The sequence below is a fragment of the Lemur catta genome, chromosome 2 (assembly GCF_020740605.2).
Source record: "Lemur catta isolate mLemCat1 chromosome 2, mLemCat1.pri, whole genome shotgun sequence".
In the NCBI taxonomy this organism is placed as follows: domain Eukaryota; kingdom Metazoa; phylum Chordata; class Mammalia; order Primates; family Lemuridae; genus Lemur; species Lemur catta.
The window spans coordinates 74384176-74408206 of NC_059129.1; the positions used below are offsets into that span (position 1 = coordinate 74384176).

Genomic DNA, 24031 nt, shown 5'->3' on the forward strand with positions numbered 1-24031 from the left:
TTTTCTTTTTTTCAGTTAACATTTTTTGGGAACAAATCCTGAAAGCAGAACTAGTCCCCCCTCGTCAGCACATGTTTTTTGAGCATCTTTGTGAAGATGAAGACCCCACGGGGCTCATGGAGAGGTTGTGGTGTAGAGGGAGAGAGATGAGATGAGTTAAGCGTAGAGGACTCGTAAAGGCGTATGGAAGCCTAGAGCAGGGTGTGATGAATCCTGGGGGAAGAGGACATTTGAGCTTGTAGAGAAGGTGGGAAAAGTAGACATCTGTGAAACTTAGAAGAGAGAGAAGGGTCTGTGTAGAGGCAGAGAACGTGGAAGAGAACCTTGTGTTTCTGAGGATTTGGGAGAAACTTGGTGTTACTGGAGCATGAGGACAATGATGGGATCGGAGATTAGGAAGCATATGGTGAGTTCTAAGCAGATAAGAGATTATTTTCAGTTCCCACTTAAATTCTCCAGGAATCAGTTGTTTGTCCATCCATCCTCCATCCATCATCCATCTATCTATCCATCCATCCAGTATGTGTTGAGGACTTACGGTGCTGTGATGAATACAAGGAAGCTCAACATGTGACATCTGCTTTCAGAGATCCTTGTGGTGACACAAATAATGTGATAAAAGTTAAATGGCAGAAGGGTGACAGAAAAACAGCAGTCAGTGCAACAGCAAAGGAATTGTAAGGTGCTCAGGCCATCTTGGTTTATCGTAAGGATGAGCACCCATGCTTTTGGGGCCAGGTGTTCCCTGTCTTTCATGGTCTGCTCCATTCCCTTCTCACTCTTCTGCCAACCTTTATGGTGTTCTCCAGTCAAAATCTGAATTGGCTTTACTAAATAGCCATCACACTCACTACACAGGTGGCTGGTAGCCTGCAGATGGGCTGCCCTTGGGCCCACGTGGACATTGTTGGTCCATTCAGAAGTCACTGATGAACAAGGGCAGGTTTAACTGGGTGACAGGTGCCAAGAAATTAATTTGTCCAATGAGTAGTGAACAGAATAAGTACCAGAGGAGAAAGGGGGACAGAAGAGTAGAGAGACTTGTGGAATATGCGAGATTGTACTTTGAAAGATTTATAGAATTTCTTATGTAGTGGTTTGTGGACTTGACCTGCCATATTGCTTTGATAGAAAAAGAGATAATGCTCATAAGGAAGTTTAGGTGCTTAAAAAATTAAAAACATTCACAAGATCTGGCTCTTGCCCACCTCTTTAGCCTTGTTAAATGACACCCTTGCCCTTGAACTCTATGCTTTAGACATAGCTATTCTTTAAGTTTCTCAAACTCACCAGTCTGTCTCATCCCAGAGCCTTTCCCATGCTGTTCCTGCTGCCTGGAGTGCTGTTTTTCCCTTCGGTGCTCTAGCTACTTGCTTTCAATCTGCAGGCCTTCTCTAAAATGGCCTGGCCCCTCCAGACATTCCCATAGCACTGTGTGCTTCCCTAGGTTCATCCATGTCACTTTGAATTGGTGGCCTTTGTAAAGGTAGTGACCTTTTGGTCTTGTTAACCCCTCTCTTCCTGGGACCTAGCGCAGTGCATTGCACATAGGTAGAAGGCAGTATGTGTGATATTAATATTAAATGAATGTATGAAAACTATATAATAATCACTTGCCTTGAACTAAATATAATTTCCCATTTTACACATCCTATAAAGCATCTTTATCTTTCTGAAGACAAGCATACTAATCAGGCACTTATTATTGGTGATATGTTATAATATTAATAATTTAAGGCATACAGCTAAGAAAAAAACTACCCACTTTATTTAAAAAGTGCCTTGAAGGGCCACCAGGGGTCAGTATAATCAAGGCAATGTTATGAGACGTGCCCTTAGCTGTGGCCTTGGTCTCTGGTTTTTGTCTTTCCTTGACTCTGGCATTAAACGACTGTGTATTGCTCATTATTAAACACCTTCTCTTTTAGCAGTGAAGGATAACTATGGAGGAAATATATTTATTGTTTAAATAGTCTACCATTAGGTAGCAGAGTTGCATAGCAGAAGTGTGCTGGGCTTATAAGTAGTCTACTGTCATAGACTGTATGTTTATTTTTCTGAGGGAGTGACTATTCCCAGTATAAAACTCAGGGAGGGGAAAAATATTTATTTTCAGGAGAATGTTTTGAAGGCCCATTTGTAGACAAAACATGGAATGATATCAGTATTGCCACTGAAGAACAATAGTATTAAAAAAATACAGGACTTATCACAGCTTTGATTTGTAGGGACTGTGCGGATAATTAGAGAATTGACATTTTTTTTTTTTTCCTTTTTCTTGCTTTTTTTCCTGTTTTTTGTTTTTTTCTTTTGTTGTTAGAAAGTGACATTCTTAGGCCGGGCGCGGTGGCTCACGCCTGTAATCCTAGCACTCTGGGAGGCCGAGGCGGGTGGATCGCTCGAGGTCAGGAGTTCGAGACCAGCCTGAGTGAGACCCCGTCTCTACTAAAAATAGAAAGAAATTATCTGGCCAACTAAAAATATATATAGCAAAAAAAAAAATTAGCCGGGCATGGTGGCACATGCCTGTAGTCCCAGCTACTCGGGAGGCTGAGGCAGTAGGATCGCTTAAGCCCAGGAGTGTGAGGTTGCTGTGAGCTAGGCTGATGCCACGGCACTCACTCTAGCCTGGGCAACAAAGTGAGACTCTGTCTCAAAAAAAAAAAAAAGAAAGTGTCATTCTTTAGTCACTTTTCTCCCTAGGTCAGGAAGAGGATCCTTTAAGTAAAATACACTTAATGGGCTCCTTGGCATTTTTCCAATTGTAACATGTTTGTTTGTAGGATAAAAATGAATAAGTCATTTATTATACTTTTAAACTTTCTGGATTAACTTAAATTGCATTTGACCTGTAAATATTGCTTTCCACCTTCAGAATTTTTTTATGATGAGTAATTATTTTTATCTAGTAAAATTTTTAGGTTTTTATTTGTGTTTTTTATCTCCATTGTGCAGTATATGATGGTGGGACATAGCAAATTCTGTATATAGTCATAGAAATGTTTTTTATACAATGCTAGTTTAGTTAAATTGCAAAAAAACTCTTGATGATCATAATTCCTAAGACCTCTTTTTTTTTTTTTGAAACATAGTCTTGCTCTGTTGCCCGAGCTAGAGTGCCGTGGTGTCAGCCTAGCTCACAGCAACCTCAAACTCCTGGGCTCAAGCAATCCTTCTGCCTCAGTCTCTCAAGTAGCTGGGACTACAGGCATGTGCCACCATGCCCAGCTAATTTTTTCTATATATATTTTTAGTTGTCCAGCTGATTTCTTTCTATTTTTTAGTAGAGACGGGGTCTCGCTCTTGCTCAGGCTGGTCTCAAACTCCTGACCTCAAACGATCCTCCCGCCTCAGCCTCCCAGAGTGCTATGATTACAGGCGTGAGCCACCGTGCCCAGCCCTAACACCTCTTAAAATTGGTAAAATTTAGTAAGAGGACTGACCCTTTGTGTACCTATGCACACGCTCACTTGACGTACCTGCATCTAATAAGAACAGTTTTTTGCTGCTTTGGGGATTGCACTTCTCTCAAGAACAATCACGATCTCCTCTACCTCTGCCACACTTTGCCCAGCTTCCAATTTATTTTATTGTGATAAAATGCATATAACATAAAATGTACCATCTTAACCATTTTTAAGTGTACAGTTCAGTGTTGTTAAGTACATGCATAGTGTTGTGGAACTATCACGGCCATCCATCTCCAGAACTCTTTTCATCTTACAAAATTGAAAATCTATACTGATTAAACAATAACTCCTCATTCTCCTCCTTCACGCCCCATCCCCTAGCAACCACCATTCTACTTTTTGTCTCTGTGATTTCGATTATTGTAAGCACCTCGTATCAGTGGACTCACATAGGATCTCTTTTTGTGACTGGCTTGTCTTCAAGATTCATCTATATTGTAGCATATGTGAGAATTTCCTTTCTAAGGCTGAAAAATATTCCATTGTATGACTATACCACATTTAGTTAGTTGCAAATATTTTTGCATCTGTGATTTGAAAATTATATTCCAGGGCACTAGAATGTAAGTTTAGAGGGTCTTTAAAAGAAAGGCTAACGCTGGTGTCTGAGAACCAGGCTCCTGGAAACCAGGAGGGATCTGGCTACAGCAGCCCTCTCCCTGCATGTTTCGCTGTGGACAGCCCATGGCTCCAGGTCCCTGGGTGACCCAAACATGGGTGCTCATGTTCCTCTGAGAGCCTGAAGGGAGAATCCAATTCCTGTTCACCTCATGACTGTAGCCCCGTGTCCTCTTTCCTCCATGTCAGCCGGAAGTCTGTTCTCCCTTCCAGAGCAGCACAGGCAGCTGGATTTAGCACAAGGGCCGCCTGAGGCTCCAGCCAGCTAGAACGTGCCAGTGGTTCCGAAAGAAACATCAGTGGGCCGCAGAATCAGCGGGCTGGGGAGTTGTTAAAGACACATAGTCCAGGTCTCACCGTCAGATAGCAATTTACTCATTCTGGCATGGGAATTTGAATTTGGATTTTAAATAAGCACTCTAGAAAATTCGATATATTTTTTGGACCACATTTAGAGAAGCACTGATAAATATTCACGGCTGGGCATCTCTAGTATCTATCTAGCCCACTGGGAGGCAGTGTTGGGTAGTGGACATGGTACGGAACTATGGCAGGTTTAGCGCTGCTGTCAGCTGTTTACCGCTCTAGTGACTAGCTCAGTAGAGCTTCCTAGCACCTTAAACTTGCTAACTCAGAATTTTTAGTATAGTCTGTATTTTTGCAACAGCTTCTCTGATGCTTTAGATGCACAGTCATCTTGGGAACCATGGAACTCGATGATATTATAGTGTCTTCTAGCTGTCACTACTGCAATTTCTCAGACCTTGTCTCAATCCTAAGCCAGTGTTGAGGGGCAAGAAATAGAATGCAGAAAACTTAACAGACTTAAGGCTCAAAATCACTCTTTTGGGGCCTTTTGTAATGAACTGTGGGTATCGAATTATTATGTCATTCAGAAGCAATCTGCGTTGAATTATTCCTTTGCTTATAACAGTTACATCTACTTTATCCTCAGTTGTTATGGAAAGATTAGGTGGGGATTGCCAACACCTCCCTACTTTTTATAGCCTTTCGGAATACTCCTTATCTTTTCTGGACTGGCCATCCAGCTGTTGCCTGGGTCAGCTTGCTTCTGCTGTTAGGTTTCTCTGGAGCTGTTTTTCCTTTGCAGAAGAGCACATCTTTTTGTTTGGACAGTTCTTGTCCCTGAAACACTCTACAAGTAGCATCTGGTAGCTCCCCTGGCTTGTGATGACAACTTAACAGAAAGCATGGAGCAGACTTTGACAGGTCAGAAGACAGTGGCATCCTCTCTGGAATGTGGCTGTGTCTTCCAAAATACTTTTGCTAGCCTCTCCTTATAAGAATGCTTTTCTTTTTTGAGAAGGACCTCAAGTTCTTACTTCCACATACAGTGAGAGAGGGAGGGAGGAGTTGGTTTTAAAATGTTGACTTTGAGCATCCACTGGCAGAGCTCAGCACTTCATTCTCCATTCTTCCGTGGGCCTGGATACACACCTCTGTGACGACCAATCAGGGCAGTGTTATTTTCCTTTTTTAAAAAATCATGATAAGATATATGTAGCATAAAATTTACCATTTTAACCATTTTAAAGTTCAGTGGCATCAAGTACATTCACATTGTGGTGCCACAATCTCCAGAACTTGTATCTCCCCAAGCTATGATTAGTGTAGTTTTAAAAAATATGTCTGCCTCATTTATTAGACTGTGAGCTATTTATTAATTTCAGCATTTATTCTGTCTAATGTAGTATTTGATCTGTCGTAGGAACCCACTCATGCCTGTGGAATGAAAGTGTGAGTGAACGGAGTGAAGGAACAGTTTCTTCGAGACAATAGCTCTTGGTCATTATCCCTTGTGATGTTCTTTAACTTGTAGCCCCATCCCCCCGTATGACACTACAACTTAGTAGAAGGGTGTTTATATATTTTCATTTCAAGAATATATGTGGTTGCTGTATTTGATGAATCTGTGAGGCAATGGAAAACAGGACTTTAGGGTTAATGGTCTGGACTTTCTTGTTTAGAACATTAGAAAAGATTTCGGTCAAGAACTGGATATCCTAGTCCCTTATAAAATTTAAAATGCACTCACAATTATGTGCTGTATTATTCTTCTGACTTTATGGAACCGTTTGATCTGTTACTGCCAGTGCTTTGGCAGTGTGCATTTAGGTTTCTGGACCCCATGCACATTTTTGTGAGGAGTTGTTTGTCTTGTTCCTCCCCTCTGGAAGCCACCTGGGGAGTGTGCCCCTTTCAAATGTCTATTCCCTACCCTTCTGTGCAGGTACCTATTTTTGGCATCAGTTAGAAAACTGTGGGGTCAGACTTTAGTGTGTCATGTTCACCAGTAAAGTGGACGATCTGAGGGAACCATCAGCACATGTCATAGGGTCTCAGTGCTGCAGAGGATCTTAGAGGTCACTGAGATCCATCTTCTCATTTTATGGAGGAAGAATCTGAGAGAGGCGACATGACCTGCTTAGGCTGACACAGTGCGTTGTGGTAGGGTCAGGCCCAAAAGCTAGTTTCCTCATACTTTCAGTTCTGTAAAATTAAATTGTTTAACATGTGCAGCAATTGCTGTTTTAAAATGGTCACCCTTTTAGATTGAGTTTGGATATCAACAGGACCTGCTGTATGCATCGGTGAAGAAGATGTCCACGTCTGTTGTATGACTTGAGGGTGCCCAGGGATCACCTCCACACACACTGGGTTGCTCCCAAGGTGTCTCAGATTCTGACCACGACAGCCATGCCTTTACACTGAGGATTTGAGTCCAGCATCCAGGTTACCTGGTAACCTTTCTCCATTAATATCTGTTAATATATTATTAAGGACTAGGTTACTTTCACCTAGCAGGCTATATAGTCCTGGTCATAGGAGGCATAAAAAGATTAATTTTTAAAAGAACTTTTTACTTTGAAGTAGATTCATAGAAAGTTGTAAGGACAGTCCAGAGAGGTCCTGTGTACCCTTTATGCAGTGTACCCAATGGTCATATCTTACGTTATTATGGCACAACATCAAAAGCAAGAAGTTGACATTGGTGTGATGTGTGTGTATAGTTCAAAAGGATACTTAATTTTCAATACCATAGGGGTAGTTTTGGAAAATGATAACTCACTGGACGCTGACTGGTGGTAGCAGCCCTGGATACCAGGGTGAGGCACTGCAATAAGTAAGAAGTACCTGGATGGAGTGAGAAAAGGAGAAAAAAAAGCAAGAAATAGAATTATTTTGCCTCAAGGGTAACTTGCCCATTCAGGAAGAAGCTGAAGCTTTTCTCCTTGCTTGGAATAGGTGCCCAAGAAAGGTGGCCATGTTGTGTGTCTTTAAAAACCATAATTATTTCCACCTTCAGTAGGAACAGAGAGGTTTAAATGAGTGGTGTTTGTATGTTGTTTGTTTTTAAGGGGACTATGCTTCTAGTTAGCACTTTTCCACCAAGGGAATCGGTTTGCCCCTGGTACAGCACAATGCACTTGCGCTGCAAATGGTGGCACTTTTTAGGAGTGTGAGTGCGCTTGTCACAACGGTTGCCTGGCCATGTCCTTCTGACCGGAGCCCTGTACCGTCCATGTCTTGGTCATTGGTTAGGTTCCATTTTTCACAAGTCCTGTCACTATGAGTGACCATCAGGTATAGACCAACTTCGGTTCTTCAGCTGTGTAGTTCCGGTCTTGCTGAGTCCCCGGATATTTGTGATTCTTGCTAATGAGAGAAGCGAATCAGGAAAAAGCTGTCTTATGAGGTGAGTCTGGTTCCTTCCTCCTCCCTCACAGTGGATTATCTCCCTCTCTACAGAGAAAACAGCAGTTGTTGGATGGGAAGTTCTCTCATTTTCTGGACCAGATTCACATGTCTATCTGCCTCTGCGCCGGTCTCAGGCTGCTTCTCGTCTTCTACAGCAGAGATGTCATTCTTCACATCTAAGGCCCGTACCTCTACCTCTGTCTTGGAGTAGAAGTACATACGGGTCTTCTGCTTTCTCAGAAAAGTTACAGTATTGGCGATCTCTTATTTCTCCTCAATCTTCAACATGGATTACTTTCTGTTCTGGATCTTTCCACAAAATCTAATATGCTTAAGTATTTCACATTAAAAAAAATAAACCAAAATAATAGAGAAATACTGCACTTTGATCCTACTTCCCTCTGCAGTGACTTCACATCCCCATCCTGGCTAATCTAAAAAATAAAACTTGTCTAATCTCTCTACCTCCATGTCCCCAACTCACTTGAGTTTGGCTCCTGGGTTTTGTTCAACTTGTCTGGATTCTCCTTGGTCGCTTTTGTCATTTATTTTCTCTTACATATTGGCATGTTGCAAGGTTTGGTTTCAAGTTTCTTTCGTTTCTCAATCTAGGCAAGTTCAACAACAGATATGGTTTCCATTTCCATGTGCGCACCAGTGACTCTTGAATTTGTCTCTCTGAGAGAACCCAGACCTCTGAGTCCCAGACCTCTATAGCCATCTGCCTGTTTAACCTCTTCACTTGGATATTTCAAAGCACCCTAAATTCTTCATGTCCAATATTCTTATGATCTCCCCCTAGCGCACCTGGCTCTTCTCCAGTGTTTTCCATCTTACTGAATTTCTCCACCCTCCATCCAGCTGTGGAGGCTGGTAACCTTGGAATTCTCCTTAATATCTCATTCTCTCTCACCACCCATGTCCAGGCCTTCACCAATTCCTATAGCTTTTACCCTTAAATATATTTCAAATCCACCTACTTTTTTTTTTAATTTCCAGCTCTACTTCCTTTGTCCAAGCCACCATATTTTCTTAGATATTTCAGCGTCTCTTAATCAGTCTCTCTAAATGTACTTTTCCTATCTTGCAACCAAATTCTCTACACAGCAGTAGAAGTAATCTAAACATTAGTTGCATGATGTTATTCCCCAGCTTAAAATTCTCCAAAGACTTTCCATTGCCCTTAGAATAAAATTCAGGTATTTTACCATGGCCTACACAAAGCCTTACCTGATTTGACTCTACTTTTCCTGCCTCATCTCCAGATTTCATAATTATCTGTAAATTTAATTCACAGCCTTTGTCATAGTCTGCAATGATGTACTTATGTATGGGATTATTTGACAAATATCCTTCTTCCCACTAGACCAAAAGCTTCATGCATGAAGGTGTATCCCCACCACCCAGCTCAATGCCTGGCACTTGGGTGCGATCAATCTCTATTGAAGGATGGATGAATGAACGCTTTGTTATGTTTGGCCTTTAGCCCTGGTAATTCTGATTCAGTAGCTCTAGGCATCTCTATTTATTAAATCCACCACAGCCGATCCTGATGCTCAGTCTAGGTTGAAACCACCAGAGAAATATGCTGCCGCTAGAGTTTAGACCACAGATGTTTAGATTCTGAACAAGAAAGGAAAGGATGATGTAAATGTTAATAAACATTTTCAGTCATTTTGCTAATCCTTTTGACTCTGTCATTCCTCTAAGTAGGTCAATATGCATCTACTGATACTTTTATAGGATGATATTTCTATCGTGATTGCTTGTTTATTTTTGAGCTTTTTGCCAATTTTATGGTAAAATAAAAGAGGGAAAAAGAAAAGATATTGCATGATTGTTTTTCTGTAGGCAATAGGTTTAAGCATAGCAAGATTATTAGGGATCTGAATAAAGCTAAAAATATGGAACTTTTTTGTTCTGTTGTATGCTAGGTGGGAAGAAACACCAGTCAGTCAACATGTAAAGATGCTAAGACACAGACCCTACTTTCAAGGAGCCTAGTCAGGGATGGCTTCAGGTAACAAATGCAAAGACCATTAGATTGGGAGTCACAAGACCTGGGTGCGAGTGATCTAGTTGAGGGCTGGTGGGCTCAGGATCTCAGTTTCCTCAGCTGTAACAGAAGGGGTTTGGATCAAAGAACTTTTTTTTTTTTTTTTTTTTTAGATAAGAGTCTTGTTCTGTTGCCTGGCTACAGCACAATGGTGTCATCACAGCTCACTGCAACCTCAAACTCCTGGGCTCAAGTGGTCTTCTTGCCTCAGCCTCCCAAGTAGCTGAGACTGCAGTCACACCATCACGCCTGGCTAATTTTTTCTATTTTTAGTAGAGATGGAGTCTCACTCTTACTCAAGCTGGTCTTGAACTCCTGACCTCAAGCTATCCTCCTGCCTTGGCCTCCCAAAGTGCTAGGATTACAGGTGTGAGCCACTGCACTTGGCCTGGGTCAGAGAACTTTTAAGGCTCTTCACAGCTTTAAAGGTCCACACTGTACGTGGACTGTAGGGCGTGGACAGGGACTGGCAGGGGCAGGTGGAATGAGGCTCTGAGCTAGGCGACAGAGCTGCGGAGTCGGGAGCCTGCTCTTGCCAAGTGGAGGGATTATACAGAGTAGCAGTCGAAGAGAAAGTTGGTGGAGTTTCTGGGCTAAGCTGTGGAGGATGTTGGATATCACGCTAAAGTTTTTAGATTTCATTTTGTAGACAGTGGGGAGCTTTAAAAAACTTACATATTTTACTTTGAATCTCAATCAGTGTTACAAATTTCATATAAAACTTCTGAGGACAAAGAGAAACAAAATGTATATGAATGAGTCTTTTGAATGATAAAAGATATAAAATTATACGTTTTTTATTTTCCTCTGATTATAAAAGCAATGCATGATTAAGGTAAAAACATCCGAACATCATACATTAGAAAGTATGACACCCTTGTGATAAACTCCCAAACCAAAAAATTAATATTTATTGTCTTCTTCTTCATTTTTGTAGGAAGTTTTTAGGCAATAGTATGACATGATTAAAGTCGTATTTTAAGATCATTTTGGAGGCAGTATGTGGAGTAATTAGAGGCAGTATATGGAGTAATTAGGGGGAATAATTAGAAACTCAAGTCCAGGAGACTGCTGGGGCTTAGTATCATTGTTTAAGAAATGTATGAACACCTTTCATGTTAGCTTCAGTCCAGTTTGAAGGTAGTAAGGGACCGCTTCAGGGAAGCAGCAAAAATGAAAGAGGAATGGATGAATTCAAGAACCCTTTGAAGGAAGAATCATTAGGGTGAGTGACTGATCAGACTGTGATTGGTGCAAAGGAGAAAGGGGAGCACAAGGTGCCTGGAGATGTCAAGTGCGGGTCTTTGGGAGAATTGCCGATCTAAGCTCCCAGGAAGTCAGGGATGGAAGCTGGGCTTAGGGGAAAGAGGGGAGCGGGAGGTATTTGGACTGTGCTGTCAGAAATCACCACACTTAGGAGCCAAGAAGAGAAGCCACCAAAAGCAATGGAGAAAAAACAGCCAGGCTTGGGACGAGAGAACCAAGAGGGTGCGGGCACAGGGCAGAGGAAGGAAATTCATGTTCTGTTGTTCATATTCTTACTTAACATATCCATATTAAGTCAACTTCTGTGGATGAGTCTAGAGCTCTGTTTCTGAGGGAAAATGTCCTATGAGTCAGAAATTGGGATACCTTCTGCATCCCAGCCTTTCTTGACAAGAACAGCTGCCCAGTTTGCGGTTCCCAGTTATTTATGTATAACTGTGAGTTTGAACATTTATTACCCCATAGGTGCGATTAAAAAACACATTATTCTTTTGCCATTTAGTCCTGTTCTTTGGGACCAATTCTTTCTGACTCCTTGGATGAAATGTCAGGCAAATCCCATCATTTTTATGGTTATTCTTTGGTAACAAAAGGTCTTGTCATTTTTGGTTACATTCACATGCACAAAGCAGTCTGCATTCAGTAATTAATATGTCCAGTCTGGTAACATAAAGTGCCCTTCTCCCAGCTTGGGTCTTCTTTGGTCTGGCTGCCTGCCTCTGACTCATTAGGCAGCCTTCAACTCCTCCAGATTGAATTAGGTGGAAGAAAAAGAGGTGAGGAGTAAACAAAAAATCCTACTTGATGTATGAGTCGTACGAATTTACTAGTATTTGTCCTACAAAAATGGCAGTTTAATATCATTCGGTGTAATACTGTTGTCATCTGCATCAGAGCTCTCTGGGCTTAGCAGACATTTAAAACTAATACCTTTCCTTCTTAGAACTCATTTGTGGATTCTTTGTAGCACGCTTACTGTTGCTGGGAGGTCTTTTATCCAAAGCGCCCTGGATGCTTTTGAATCTGTGTCCTCCAACTGGCAGCTCAAAACTCTTGTCTTCAGCTCCCAGTTATCTAGCGTGCACACCTCCAGCTTCCCTCCCATGAGGGTTTGCGTTATCCCTCCCGAGGCTGTTTTGATCAGGACAGAAAGCAGTCCCATGCTGACTGGCTCTTTTTGGCATATCTAGTTGAGGGAAAATGCTCATCCTTTCTTTGCTCTGTGACACTCAGGAGGTACAGACCGCCCCCGACACAGCACACTCTTAGCTCTGCATAGCTCGTCACTGCCAGTATTTTGCTGTGTACATTTCTCAGGTGTCAAGATCCTGCTGCTCCCTGACAGTTGAGGATGTTCCCAGGGACACATATCCAGCTCTCTGCATCCTCCTATTGAAGCCCCTTTCCCTGGGTTTGAAGTGAGGGGAGAGGAACTCTCACCTAATGTCTGGGGGTGGGGTGTGAGCCACTCCTGGCTCATTGAAAGCTTTTCCCTAAAATTCTCTTCTAAGAGAAGAGAAGTGAAGGGTTAAGAGTTGCAAAACCAGTTTTTGGAAACCTCCTTTGCAAGTCCTGCAAGGTAGTCTTGCACCTCACTTTGGAATGTAGACACAGTTGGCATGTATTGTCTTGGAGGCCAAAGTCAAACGGAGTCAGAGATAGCTCCATTTTAACATCCTGTGATGTGCAGTTTTGAAAAATTCAATGCCTTTCTTAACCTTTAAATAAAAAGTAAATCCAGACACTGGCCATCAGTGCTAAAGCAAAGTATTAGAAAATTGAAATGATCATAAATTAACATAAATGTACAACAGAAATAATCCACCCAGCACCTTAAGTCTGTTTCAGGCATTTCTTTTTACTTCAGAAGCAAAAGTTGAAAGAAACTGACCTGTAATTTTTTATTCTATTTTATTTTATTTTTTATTTTTTTTGAGACAGAGTCTCACTCTGTTGCCCCGGGGTAGAGTGCTGTGGTGTCAGCCTAGCTCACAGCAACCTCAAACTCCTGGGCTCAAGCAATCCTCCTGCCTCAGCCTCCCAAGTAGCTGGGACTACAGGCATGCACCACCATGCCTGGCTAATTTTTTCTATATATTTTTAGTTGTCCAGCTAATTTCTTTCTATTTTTTTAGTAGAAACAGGGTCTCACTCTTGCTCAGGCTGGTCTCGAACTCCTGAGCTCAAACGATCCACCCGCCTTGGCCTTCTAGAGTGCTAGGATTACAGGCGTGAGCCACTGCGGCTGGCCTGCATTTTAAAATATATTTTTTTAGTGGTCATGTAGTGTGCCATATTCCTTCAAATTTGTTAAAATAGAAACTCAAAAATTGGATGGCTTCATGGTTAGAGAAGGAAAGTTCTGTGACTGGAATACATGGTTTTAGTAACGCACGTGTCTCCAACTTGTACTCTGGGCATAGCATACTACTTAAAAGGGTAGTAAAAATAATGTTTTCTCTCATCCCCTTTCATTTGACTGATTTCCGTAACATACACCCTCACAGTGAATGACTGACTTAGGAATAGGGGTTAGAGAAATTACAGAGATTGTTGAGAATGCCTACTGATGCTTGTTTTCTACCTCTGCTTTAGAAATTGCTTAGAAAATGTAATCAAGGCAGGCTCACATCCAATACAAACAGAGAGTGAATATATGTGCTTCAGAGCAGGTTTTCCAAGGGAGAGCTTTCTCCATGGAACAGTGACCATATTGGGGAAAAAAGAGCTCAGAAGACATTGATGAGTTATGCCTTCTCTTGCCTGGGGAGGTGTTTGCTTAGAAGACATGCTGCCCAAGTATTTAAGCCTTCAGGTTAGCCTTTTCTTCCCGGTTATTGGCAGAGTGAATCAGCATAAACTATATTTGATGAGCTACAATTTAATATAAAAACTCATTTTGAAGCAAATTAAATTCCTTTGAAACTGAAGGAAAATTGTTTAGTAAAAGAAACTTGTACTTCCTACAAAAGGCCTGGGGTTTTTTTTTGCTCCATGTTTTTAGTTAAGTTTAGTTTAGTTCAGCTAGAACTAACATAGAACAATTTGAAAATAAATTTTATTTCTTTTTTGGACCAGGTGTCAGCAAACCCTGGCTGAAAGACCAAATCCAATCTGACACCTGTTTTTGTAAATAAGGTTTTATTGGAACATAGTCATGCTCATTTGTTTACACATTGTCTCTGGCTGCATTTGCACTGCAAGGGCATTGTTGAGTAGTTGTGACAAAGACCATATGGCCTACAAAGCCTAAAATATTTAATATCCAGCCCTTTACAGGAAAAATTTGCTGATCCCTGTTCTAGATTTATGAGAGTACTCAGTATCAGTGTTTTTGTGGTTATATATGGCATAAATGTCTACTAATTCTCTGAATTACTATTAATTTTAAATATTTCAGTATCTTCTGTACTTGATTATATATTTTGTAAACATAACTAAACTCACTGTGAAAATTGGTGTGACCTATTTGTCTAATGGTTAATATGTTGAACATTATAGAACTTCTGTTTTTCAAATCCCTTGGACAGTAAAATAATTTATTTCTTGGTTTGCACTTTACCACTTATAAACATCCCGGAAGACTTTGTGTGGTGCAAAGCACACGGTCAGCACTCAGTTACAAAATAATTTCTTGATTTATTGGAACAATTTAAAATGATAGCAAAAAGAAGTACTTTCCATCTTCCCTTTCTCTAGTTTTCTATCATAGCCGGCCTCTTCCTCTCCTTGGCATTCATATTCCTTTCAAATAAAGGGCAGAGAGTTAAGGTTACTCTATGGCTTATTTGCCTCTTCAGGGTAGTTTGATCCTTCCCGAGAAAGGGTGATTTTAGTGTCTTGCAGGAGATGCCGTCTGATAACTGGGGCTGATCTGATGAGCACCCGAAAGAACCAGCCTAGGATAAGACGAGATTCATTTATTCATTTATATTAATACATAACTTTATTCAACAGACATTGAAGACATGCTTTAGGTGCTGTGCTCTGAAGGATTTCATAATATCCTAGAAGCGTTGGACACAAAGCAGATACTTACAGTATATTGTGTTAAATAAAATGATTGAGTTATCCACAGAATATTATGGGAGAAAAGGGGCATCTAACCCAACATAGGGAGGGGTAATCAAGAAAGGCTACTTGAAAGAGGCTAAATCTAGATAAATAAATCCAGCACATTCTGTAGGACGTTGAGGTGGAGATGTCCCACAGATAGATTTGAGTCTGAATCTCTGGGTTGAGGTATGGGCTAGAGATACTGATTTTGGTGTCTTTAGTGTAGAAATGGCAGTTAAAAACATGCGAGTTGATGAGAGTCTGGAGAGTGGGGAGAGCCTTGGGCTCAGGATAGAAAAGGATTGGAAAGAGAGACAGGAAGGAAACAAGGAAGGAGTCGGAAAGATATTTAGGAGTCCCAAGGGACAGAAGACTTGAGAACATTTACAGACTGAGGGCAAGGAGACAGTCAAGGGAAAGATGGGGGAAATCCAGGATTGATCAGGGATGATTGGCAAGGTAGGAGGCAGGAGGGGAGATGGAATTCATTTCAAATGTAATCTAATGTAACTACTTACATGTTAAACACGTAATTTCCTAAAACTTGGTTTCCAGGCTGTTGTTTAAAGTAAGCCCAAATAAATGAGTTATTTTCTGCAAATTTTCTAATTTGTAAAAGCTAGTAATTTTTATTTAATTTGGTACATATATATGCAGCATTTATTTTGGGCAAGGCACTGCGGTAGGTTGGCACCCTGTGGGATAAACTATGAGGGATACAAAAATGATCCAGTGTGGACTTGGCGCTCAAAGAACTTGCAGTAGGGTAAGCGGTATTTCTAAATATTTATGATACAAGGTGAAAAGTAACAGGAAAGGAAGAACTAGGCTTAGAAGGCAGAGATGTTGTTTTCAGATTGGGGATTCAGGGAAGCAGTAATACTTGGGTAGGGATGGAAGTATGTGTGAGTCAAGAATAGGGAAGAGTAATAGCCAAAGCACTGTGCATGCAACCCCAGGACACTAGCAATTTGAATTATTATTCTCAACTATGTCTCCACCACTAGACCCTCTAATGCTGAGGACTGTAGTTTATCTTTATAGCGCCTCATATAGTGTGTTGCATGTAGTACTTACTCAGTTAATGTTTGCTATATGAATTAAACTTGACAAACAGAGACATCATCGTTGTTACTTATTCCACAGTCTTCCCTGTGCTGGCCTCAGTAATAAAGCAAAAACTAATTTAAAGATTCTTGCATTCTTATGTTTATCAGTAAAACAGGCAATACAGGTAAATTACCTTCTTGACTTGATTTTTTTGAGGATGATAGTTTAGAACTTATAAATGAATCAAGGACAGGTAATTTATAATATTACTGTATATGACATGAAAACAATTTAAGATAGAAGTCACAAATGTGAATATTCTTAAGACTTTGTTCAAAACAACACAATTTCTTCGGGATCTTATTTAATTGACAACATTGAAGCCAAGTTTTAGACTTTTTTTTTTTATTAGCATGTAAGTAGTTATATTTTTTTAAATTTTAAGTGAACTATAGCTTTCCTTTAGGGTTAAAAAATAACTTTTTGGTGCTTTAGATTAACCAAGAGTGCTTTTAGGCCGGGCGTGGTGGCTCACACCTGTAATCCTAGCACTCTGGGAGGCCGAGGCTGGAGGATGGCTCGTGGTCAGGAGTTCGAGACCAGCCTGAGCAGGAGTGAGACCCCGTCTCTACTAAAAAATAGAAAGAAATGATTTGGACAGCTAAAAATATATATAGAAAAAATTAGCTGGGCATGGTGACGCATGCCTTTAGTCCCAGCTACTCGAGAGGCTGAGGCAGAAAGATTGCTTGAGCCCAGGAGTTTGAGGTTGCTGTGAGCTGGGCTGACGCCACGGCACTCTAGCCTGGGCAACAGAGGGAGACTCTGTCTCAAAAAAAATAAAAAATAAAAAAATGCTTTTAAAGAAAAGCTAATATTTTATAGTTGCATCTCTGTGTTTGCTTTGATAAATTTAGGGAATCAAATTTAGAATACAAATTTCATTAGTGAAATTACTTAGCTGTTTTGGAGAGGTTTTATTTATTTATTTATTTATTATTTAAAAAAATGTATCTTTCCAACCCCCGAGTAGAGCCAGATGAAGAGGTTCTATTTAATGTGTTACCTTGATTTAGAAAGGACAGTTAGAAATATGAGGAGTTAGAAAAATGATACACTAATAGGTCACATATTTTCTAGTTGATCTTGGAAAAGGAAATAATTAACTGTATCTGTTAAAATAGGGTAGGATGTATTGATTTAAGAGTTACACAAGAAAATAATTCGAGGAATTGGAAAGCTGGAGGATGTTGATCTCTGAAGATTTTGTATCCTTGATTATTTACAAATATTTGAATTGTGTATAACTTCATTTTTTCTGTTGGTTTTTTGATAATGATACCCAAAACATATTAGAAGTTATTTCTTGTCAGTTTGACACGTGTTATCCTTGCTTCATAAATTCCTGAGTTATTTAATCTAGTTCTCATGTCACAAATGATGGAAGTTGGATTAAGCAGTTTGTTTAAATGACCTGCAATGAATTATAGGGACAGGTCACCTTTTTATGTTAGTGAATTGGTAAGAAGAACTGATGAAATCTCATAGGCTTCATGTTGCAGTTGACTAAAACTAAACTTCCATGAATTAAAATAAACTGTTTTGTTTATTAAATCATCATAAATGTCATTTAAAAATTAATTTTCTAAATCTTTTTTATGCAGGTAAGTAAGCAAGCAAAATAATTAAATAAGAACTCATATATTTTCTTGTTTTTTTTTCCCTTCCATCCAATAGGACCAGGCATATTATCAGTCATTTCAGGTTTCAGAATATGGTAAGAGTTCCTCAATTTATTTTGAAAGAAAAAAACATTTGTTACTTTCTACAGAGATAACAGAAATTTTCAAGAGATGTATTATTTGAAGTAAAAATTCCAATGGAGGTAAAATCCTGGTGTTCCTTACAGGCCTAAACATACTTTTTCCTTTGCAAAAGGAAAATATCACCCATAGTCCCCTTATGCTAGTCTTTTTGTTATGCACAATTTTTCTGTTTTTCTACTTTGTTGTGATCGTAAAATACTTAAAACTTTGCACTTAAAAAAAGCCAACAAATTATTATTCCTACTTTTCATTTGGTTGGTGCTGGTAAGGACAGTGTATTTAACTCAGGTAAATCCTCTTTGCGGGTGTCAAGCTGGTAATATCGCAGTTAGAAATACATACATAGATGAAAACAGTGGGACCCATCTATTTTGTTGGTGGCTGGAAAGGAAGGAAAGATGAAAGGAAAGCATTGGATCTCTGTATTAGTTTATAATTTGAGTAGTTATTTTGAGGTCACACACATGGTTTTTCATTTTATTTTGTGCCACTTTTTGAGATTGCATTTCATTTAGGCAATAGGAATTCTGGAAAGTATTAATAGTTTGCTTACACCTTTGTGGCTCGGGCTCATGCATGTCATATAGTATTGTCAGATCTGAGGCTCGTGATCACCTAGAACAGGGATAAGCAAAGCGTTTTCCTATAATCGGCCAAATAGTAATTTTAGGCTCTGTGGGCCATCTGTCTCTGCCATAAGTACCCAACTTTGCCGTTGTAGCAGGAGAGCAGCCGTAGATAATATGTATGTGAATGTTGCCCTGATGAAATAAACTTTATTTTATGGACATGGAAATTTGAATTTCATATAATTTTCATGTATCATGAAATATTATTCTTCTTTTGATTTGATTCAACCAATTAAAAATTGTAAAAACCATTCTTAGCTCATGCTCATCATAGTTTGCTGAACCCTGATCTGGAACTGTGCCGTCCAGTAGGGGCCACTTGCCGTGTGTGGTCAGTGAGCACTTGAAATGTGGCTAATCCAAATGGAGACGCCAGATTTTAAAGATTTAGTATAAGAAAAAAATAAAGAAAAATAGTTTATTAATAATAATTTTTTATTTCACTTACATGTTGAAGTGATAATATTTTAGATATATGGGGTTAAGTAAAATATTGCAAAAATTAATTTCATCTGCTTCTTTTTACCTTTTTTTTTCTTTTTTTTGAGACAAGGTCTTGCTCCATTGCCTGGGCTGGAGTGCAGTGATGTCATCATAGGTCACCACTGCAACCTCAAACTCCTGGGCTCAAGTAATCCTCCTGCCTCAGCCTCCTAAGTACCTGAGATTACAGGCATGCATCACCATGCCTGGCTAATTTTTAAATTTTTTGTGGAGATGAGGTCTTGCTCTGTTGCTCTGGCTGGTCTCAAACTCCTGGCTTCAAGCAGTCCTCCCACCTTGGCTTCCCAAAGTGTTAGGATTACAGGCATGAGCCACCATGCCTGGTCTTTTTACTTTTTAAATGTGACTACTAGAAATAAAAAATTATACATGTGGCTGGCATTTTATTTCTTTTGGACAACCCTAATCTAGAAGAATAAATTATCGGGGACCAACATGTTTATGGACTATTTTCCTATCACATTGTGGTGGTGCTGGGTGGTTGTATCTTGCTGAATGGGATATAGTGGAGGTGGGGAATTGATTGCCAATCTATGATGTTTGAGGAAGGGGCATTTCAGTCTCCTTGCTGGAGATCATAGTTGACCCAGGTGACTTTTTTGGCCCTCGTATCCTACTGGTCTAGAGTCTAGGAGTGTCTTGGTACATTAAGGACCTTTAGTCTTGCTTGGAACTGGAGATCTGCCCTATATTGTTGACCCATTGGCCTTTTGGAGACTTCTGTTGTGTTAATTGAATGATGAGGTGCCTTGTTATGAGATTTTAATCTAATTTCCTTGGTCAGTGAAGTTATAGGAAAATAAAGTTCTATAGACTGGAAAGAAACATGAGTTTTCTTACTCTGCTAGAGTGTTTTATGTCAAATATAGTACTAGTATTTATAAAATATTTCATATCTTAATTATGTAAAACTGACCAAAGTAGGACTTCTAATTTTGGGTGAAACAAAGGGCTTCCCATCTGTGTAACATGTATTTGGATCCTAATGAATTTAAGTTTAAATGGTAATTATCAACTGCTTCAGAACAATTCTATTTTTTATTTTATTCAGTGGAATATGATAGTGAAATAGATTCTTCAAAAGATTTACCCTTGCTTTTCTTTTCCAGTATTACCAAAATTTGAAGTGGCTTTGCAGACACCATTATATTGTTCTATGAATTCTAAGAATTTAAATGGTACCGTCACGGCAAAGTAAGTATCATTTTTCTGTTGATATGGCTCTAAGGCGTTATAAAAGTGTGTGCCAAAAACTGATTGTATGCTCCAGAATACTAGCACAGTTTTTTGCTTATTAAAATATCCTAGTGGATACTAAAAACTATCTGTAACAAATAATTAAGTGTGGAATAGATCTGTACAGAGAGATCTGTTGCCATCTCAATGCTTCTAAGCTGAGCCAGTCCTAAAGTATTTCCCACGGACTAGTGGCTTTCTAAGACTAATTAAGGGATTTACATTATAGGTAGTGCCAGATTTTTTTTTTAAATTATATCTTTGTTTATTGCCCATTCAGATGACATGGAGTTGAGGTAATTTATCTCTTTTTTAATCTTATTTTTTTTCTGTTGCTAATGGAGGTTGAGCTCTTGGGGGAGGAAGTTGATTACTTATTGCAATTAGCTTATGAGTGAATAATCCACATTTATCCATTTCAACATATATACACAGAGACTTCCAACCCACCCTGAATAATAGCTGTATGGTTGCTCTCATGCTTGGACAGTAGAGCATTTTGTTTTACTAAGGCAAAAAGGGCCCTTGGAGTTTCAGACTAATGGTTCTCCAAAGTGCAAGCTGGGATTGCCCTCAAGTAATTCAAGGACTGGTCTTTTGCAGCTTTTATTTTTGATGTGTCAATATCTGTGCTTTGGTTTCTGAAATGTATTTGGTTTCACAATTTATTGCTAAGAGCTATTTATTTTATTTTATTTATTTATTTATTTTTGAGACAGAGTCTCACTCTGTTGCCCGGGCTAGAGTGCCGTGGCGTCAGCCTAGCTCACAGCAACCTCAGACTCCTGGGCTTAAGCAGTCCTCCTGCCTCAGCCTCCTGAGTAGCTGGGACTACAGGCATGTGCCACCATGCCCGGCTAATTTTTTTCTATATATATTTTTAGCTGTCCAGATCATTTCTTTCTATTTTTAGTAGAGACGGGGTCTTGCTCTTGCTCAGGCTGGTCTCGAACTCCTGACCTTGAGCGATCCTCCCGCCTCGGCCTCCCAGAGTGCTGTGCTAAAAGCTATTAATAATAAAAGCTGGAGCTCATCTCAGTGCCATCTCATCACCATACTCTTCTCCTGGTGAGCATTTGTGGCAGTGGCAAGTGACAGGCAGCACAGAGTCTCCTGGCAGAAGCCAGTCCACAGATCAAAACCCACTAACCACTCCTGCTTTAGATTCTGTCTGGAAAAAATCATGTGAAACCCATATAGCACAAAGGCAAAAGTGTGTCTACAATTTGTACCAAGTTAGTTTTCTGCCCATGTCAATGAAGAGGCAGCTTCCAATATGAATTTGAGTACTATGGATGGATTTATGGTTTAGAGAACACATAAGTGTCTGCATTTTATATAGTTGTTATATTGTACTTGGTCTCTGCCAGATGTTTAGCATTCTGAGTTTGATTTTGAGGGGTTTTTTTTATTTATTTTATTTTTTTTTAAGAGACAAGGTCTTTTACTCTGTCATAGCTCAGAGGAACTTCAAACTCCTGGGCTCAAGTGATTTTCCCATCTTGGCCTCCTGAGTAGCTGGGACTACAGGTGCAAGCCACCACATCCAGCTAACTTTTTTTAGTTTAGTTTTGTTTTGTAGAGACAGGGTCACCCTATGTTGTCCAGGCTGGATTTGAATTTCTGGCCTCCCAAAATGTTGGGATTACAGGCATGAGCTACCATGCCTGACCCTATTTTGAATTCTTGACAAATGCTTATAAAACTTGGTACAAATCTTTACAAACCATTGTACCCACTGAGTGGGTGCAAATTCAGATAAACGTTGTGTGTGGATCTAAACAATCCATATCCACATGAGTTGGGTTGAATCTGGATATCTTCTTTGGTTCTGTTTTATTTTTTTTGGAGACAAAGAGTCTTGGTTTGTCACCCAGCTAGAGTGCAGTGGTGTCATCATAGCTCACTTCAACCCCAAACTCCTGGGCTCCAATGATCCTCCTGCCTCAGCTTCCTGAGTAGGTGGAGCTACAGGCATGCACCACTATGCCCAGATAATTTTTCTATTTTTTGTAGAGATGGAGTCTTGCTCTTGCTCAGGCTGGTGTCGAATTCCTGAGCTCAAGTGATCCTCCCACCGTGGCCTGCTGGTGGTTCTGTGTTTGGTTTTCAGAGGTGTGCCAGGGATTTCATGCACTCAATTACAACAGTGGTTCTTAAATTCTGTTCATTCCAGAATGTTTTACAGGTAATTTTAGGAAGTTATGGATCCCCTGAAGCTCCACCATTGGCACCATCCTCCCCTAGCCTGATAGGAACCCTTGTAGTTTCATCACAGTTCTCATGGTTGAGCCTCTTTGGGACACTAATGGTTGAGAATGACATGACAATTAAGTTGGCCTCCTGGCATTTCTTTAGTTTTTACCGTATTGTATTCTCTTCATTTTCCTTAGTATGTGTATCAGGTAAGGTTCAACCAGAGAAGCAGAACCAGTGGGAAATATGTATTAAGAGATTTATTTCAAGGAATTGGCTTATATGATCATGAGGATGGCTAAGTAAGTCCAAAATCCACAGGGCAGGCTGTCAGAAAGGGGAGGGGAAGCTGGCATTCTCAGGCCCGGTGAAGTTGCTCCCACAGGCTGAATTTCGTACTCTTTGGGAAGTCTCAGCTCTGCTTTTAGGCCTTTCAACTGATCAAATCAGGCCCATTCAGATTATTGAGGATCATCTCCTTTGCTGAAAGTCAACAGATTTTGAATTTTAATCACCTCTGTAAAATACCTTCACCTTAACACTTAGATTAGTATTTGATTGAGTCACTGGGGACTTTAGCTTTGCGAAGCTGACACACCAAAAAGGCCTTCACGGTATGTTTGGTTTGTCTGTTGTGGTTCACGAGGCTCCTTGTTGCCATTTAAAGTTCTTAGATCTGGCTAGTTCTGATGATTGTCCATTCTGAGTTCTTCCTTCCTGTGAAATCTCCTTCCTTCAGCCTTCAGTTGCCCAGGCGTGATGTCCAGGGTGAGGCAAAGAAGGCAGTTCTCTTGCAGGGTGGTGCCCGTCTTCTGGGTGAATTCAGAGGAACAGCCGCCCGTATGGCCCGGGCTCCTTCCCTCTTCACCCCAGCTGCCGTGAGTGCAATTTCAGAAGAGTCTGCTTTTGCCTCCAGGGTGGAGAATCAAGACTGAGAATATAATTTACAACTTTGCAAGATTAAGGAAATCTTTTTGACCTGCAGGATCTTTAATCAGTCTGTAAAATTTGGCATGTAAATACTGGCATATACTTTCTATAAATACTGTGTCCCAAGAAAGGTAAAAATGATTATCCTCCTTCTCCTCCTTATCCTGACTGTCTGTCATGATGAAAGCAACGTCTCTTTTTCCTTCAGAGGCTAATTCCTCCACTTGGGCCTTTGGATACTCTCTCCTATCAGGAGAATCCCAATCCTACTTCCTCTTTTGCTTATGTCACCACTCCTTCTGTTTGGTATCTTTAACCTTTTGTTCTTTAGTGGCGTCTTCACTCTGTGCTTAATCGTTTGGGTTATTAAAAGAAACAAACCCTTCCTTGACCTTCATGCCTCCTTCCAGCTCCTGCTCTATCAGTTGCATTTTCCACTTCTTCACATTCCATTCATTCTTCAGCCACCTGCAA

The 24031-nt window shown here is 40.1% G+C and overlaps 1 protein-coding gene across 1 annotated transcript in view; it reads left to right on the forward strand.

The window, feature by feature from the left end:
• CD109 (CD109 molecule) overlaps positions 1-24031 on the forward strand; it is a 120492-nt gene that overhangs the window by 35290 nt on the left and 61171 nt on the right. The window contains exons 6-7 of the mRNA XM_045543897.1: positions 17974-18013; positions 20305-20389. Of these exons, the coding sequence (XP_045399853.1) occupies positions 17974-18013; positions 20305-20389 (125 nt within the window). The remainder of the gene's footprint in view (positions 1-17973; positions 18014-20304; positions 20390-24031) is intronic.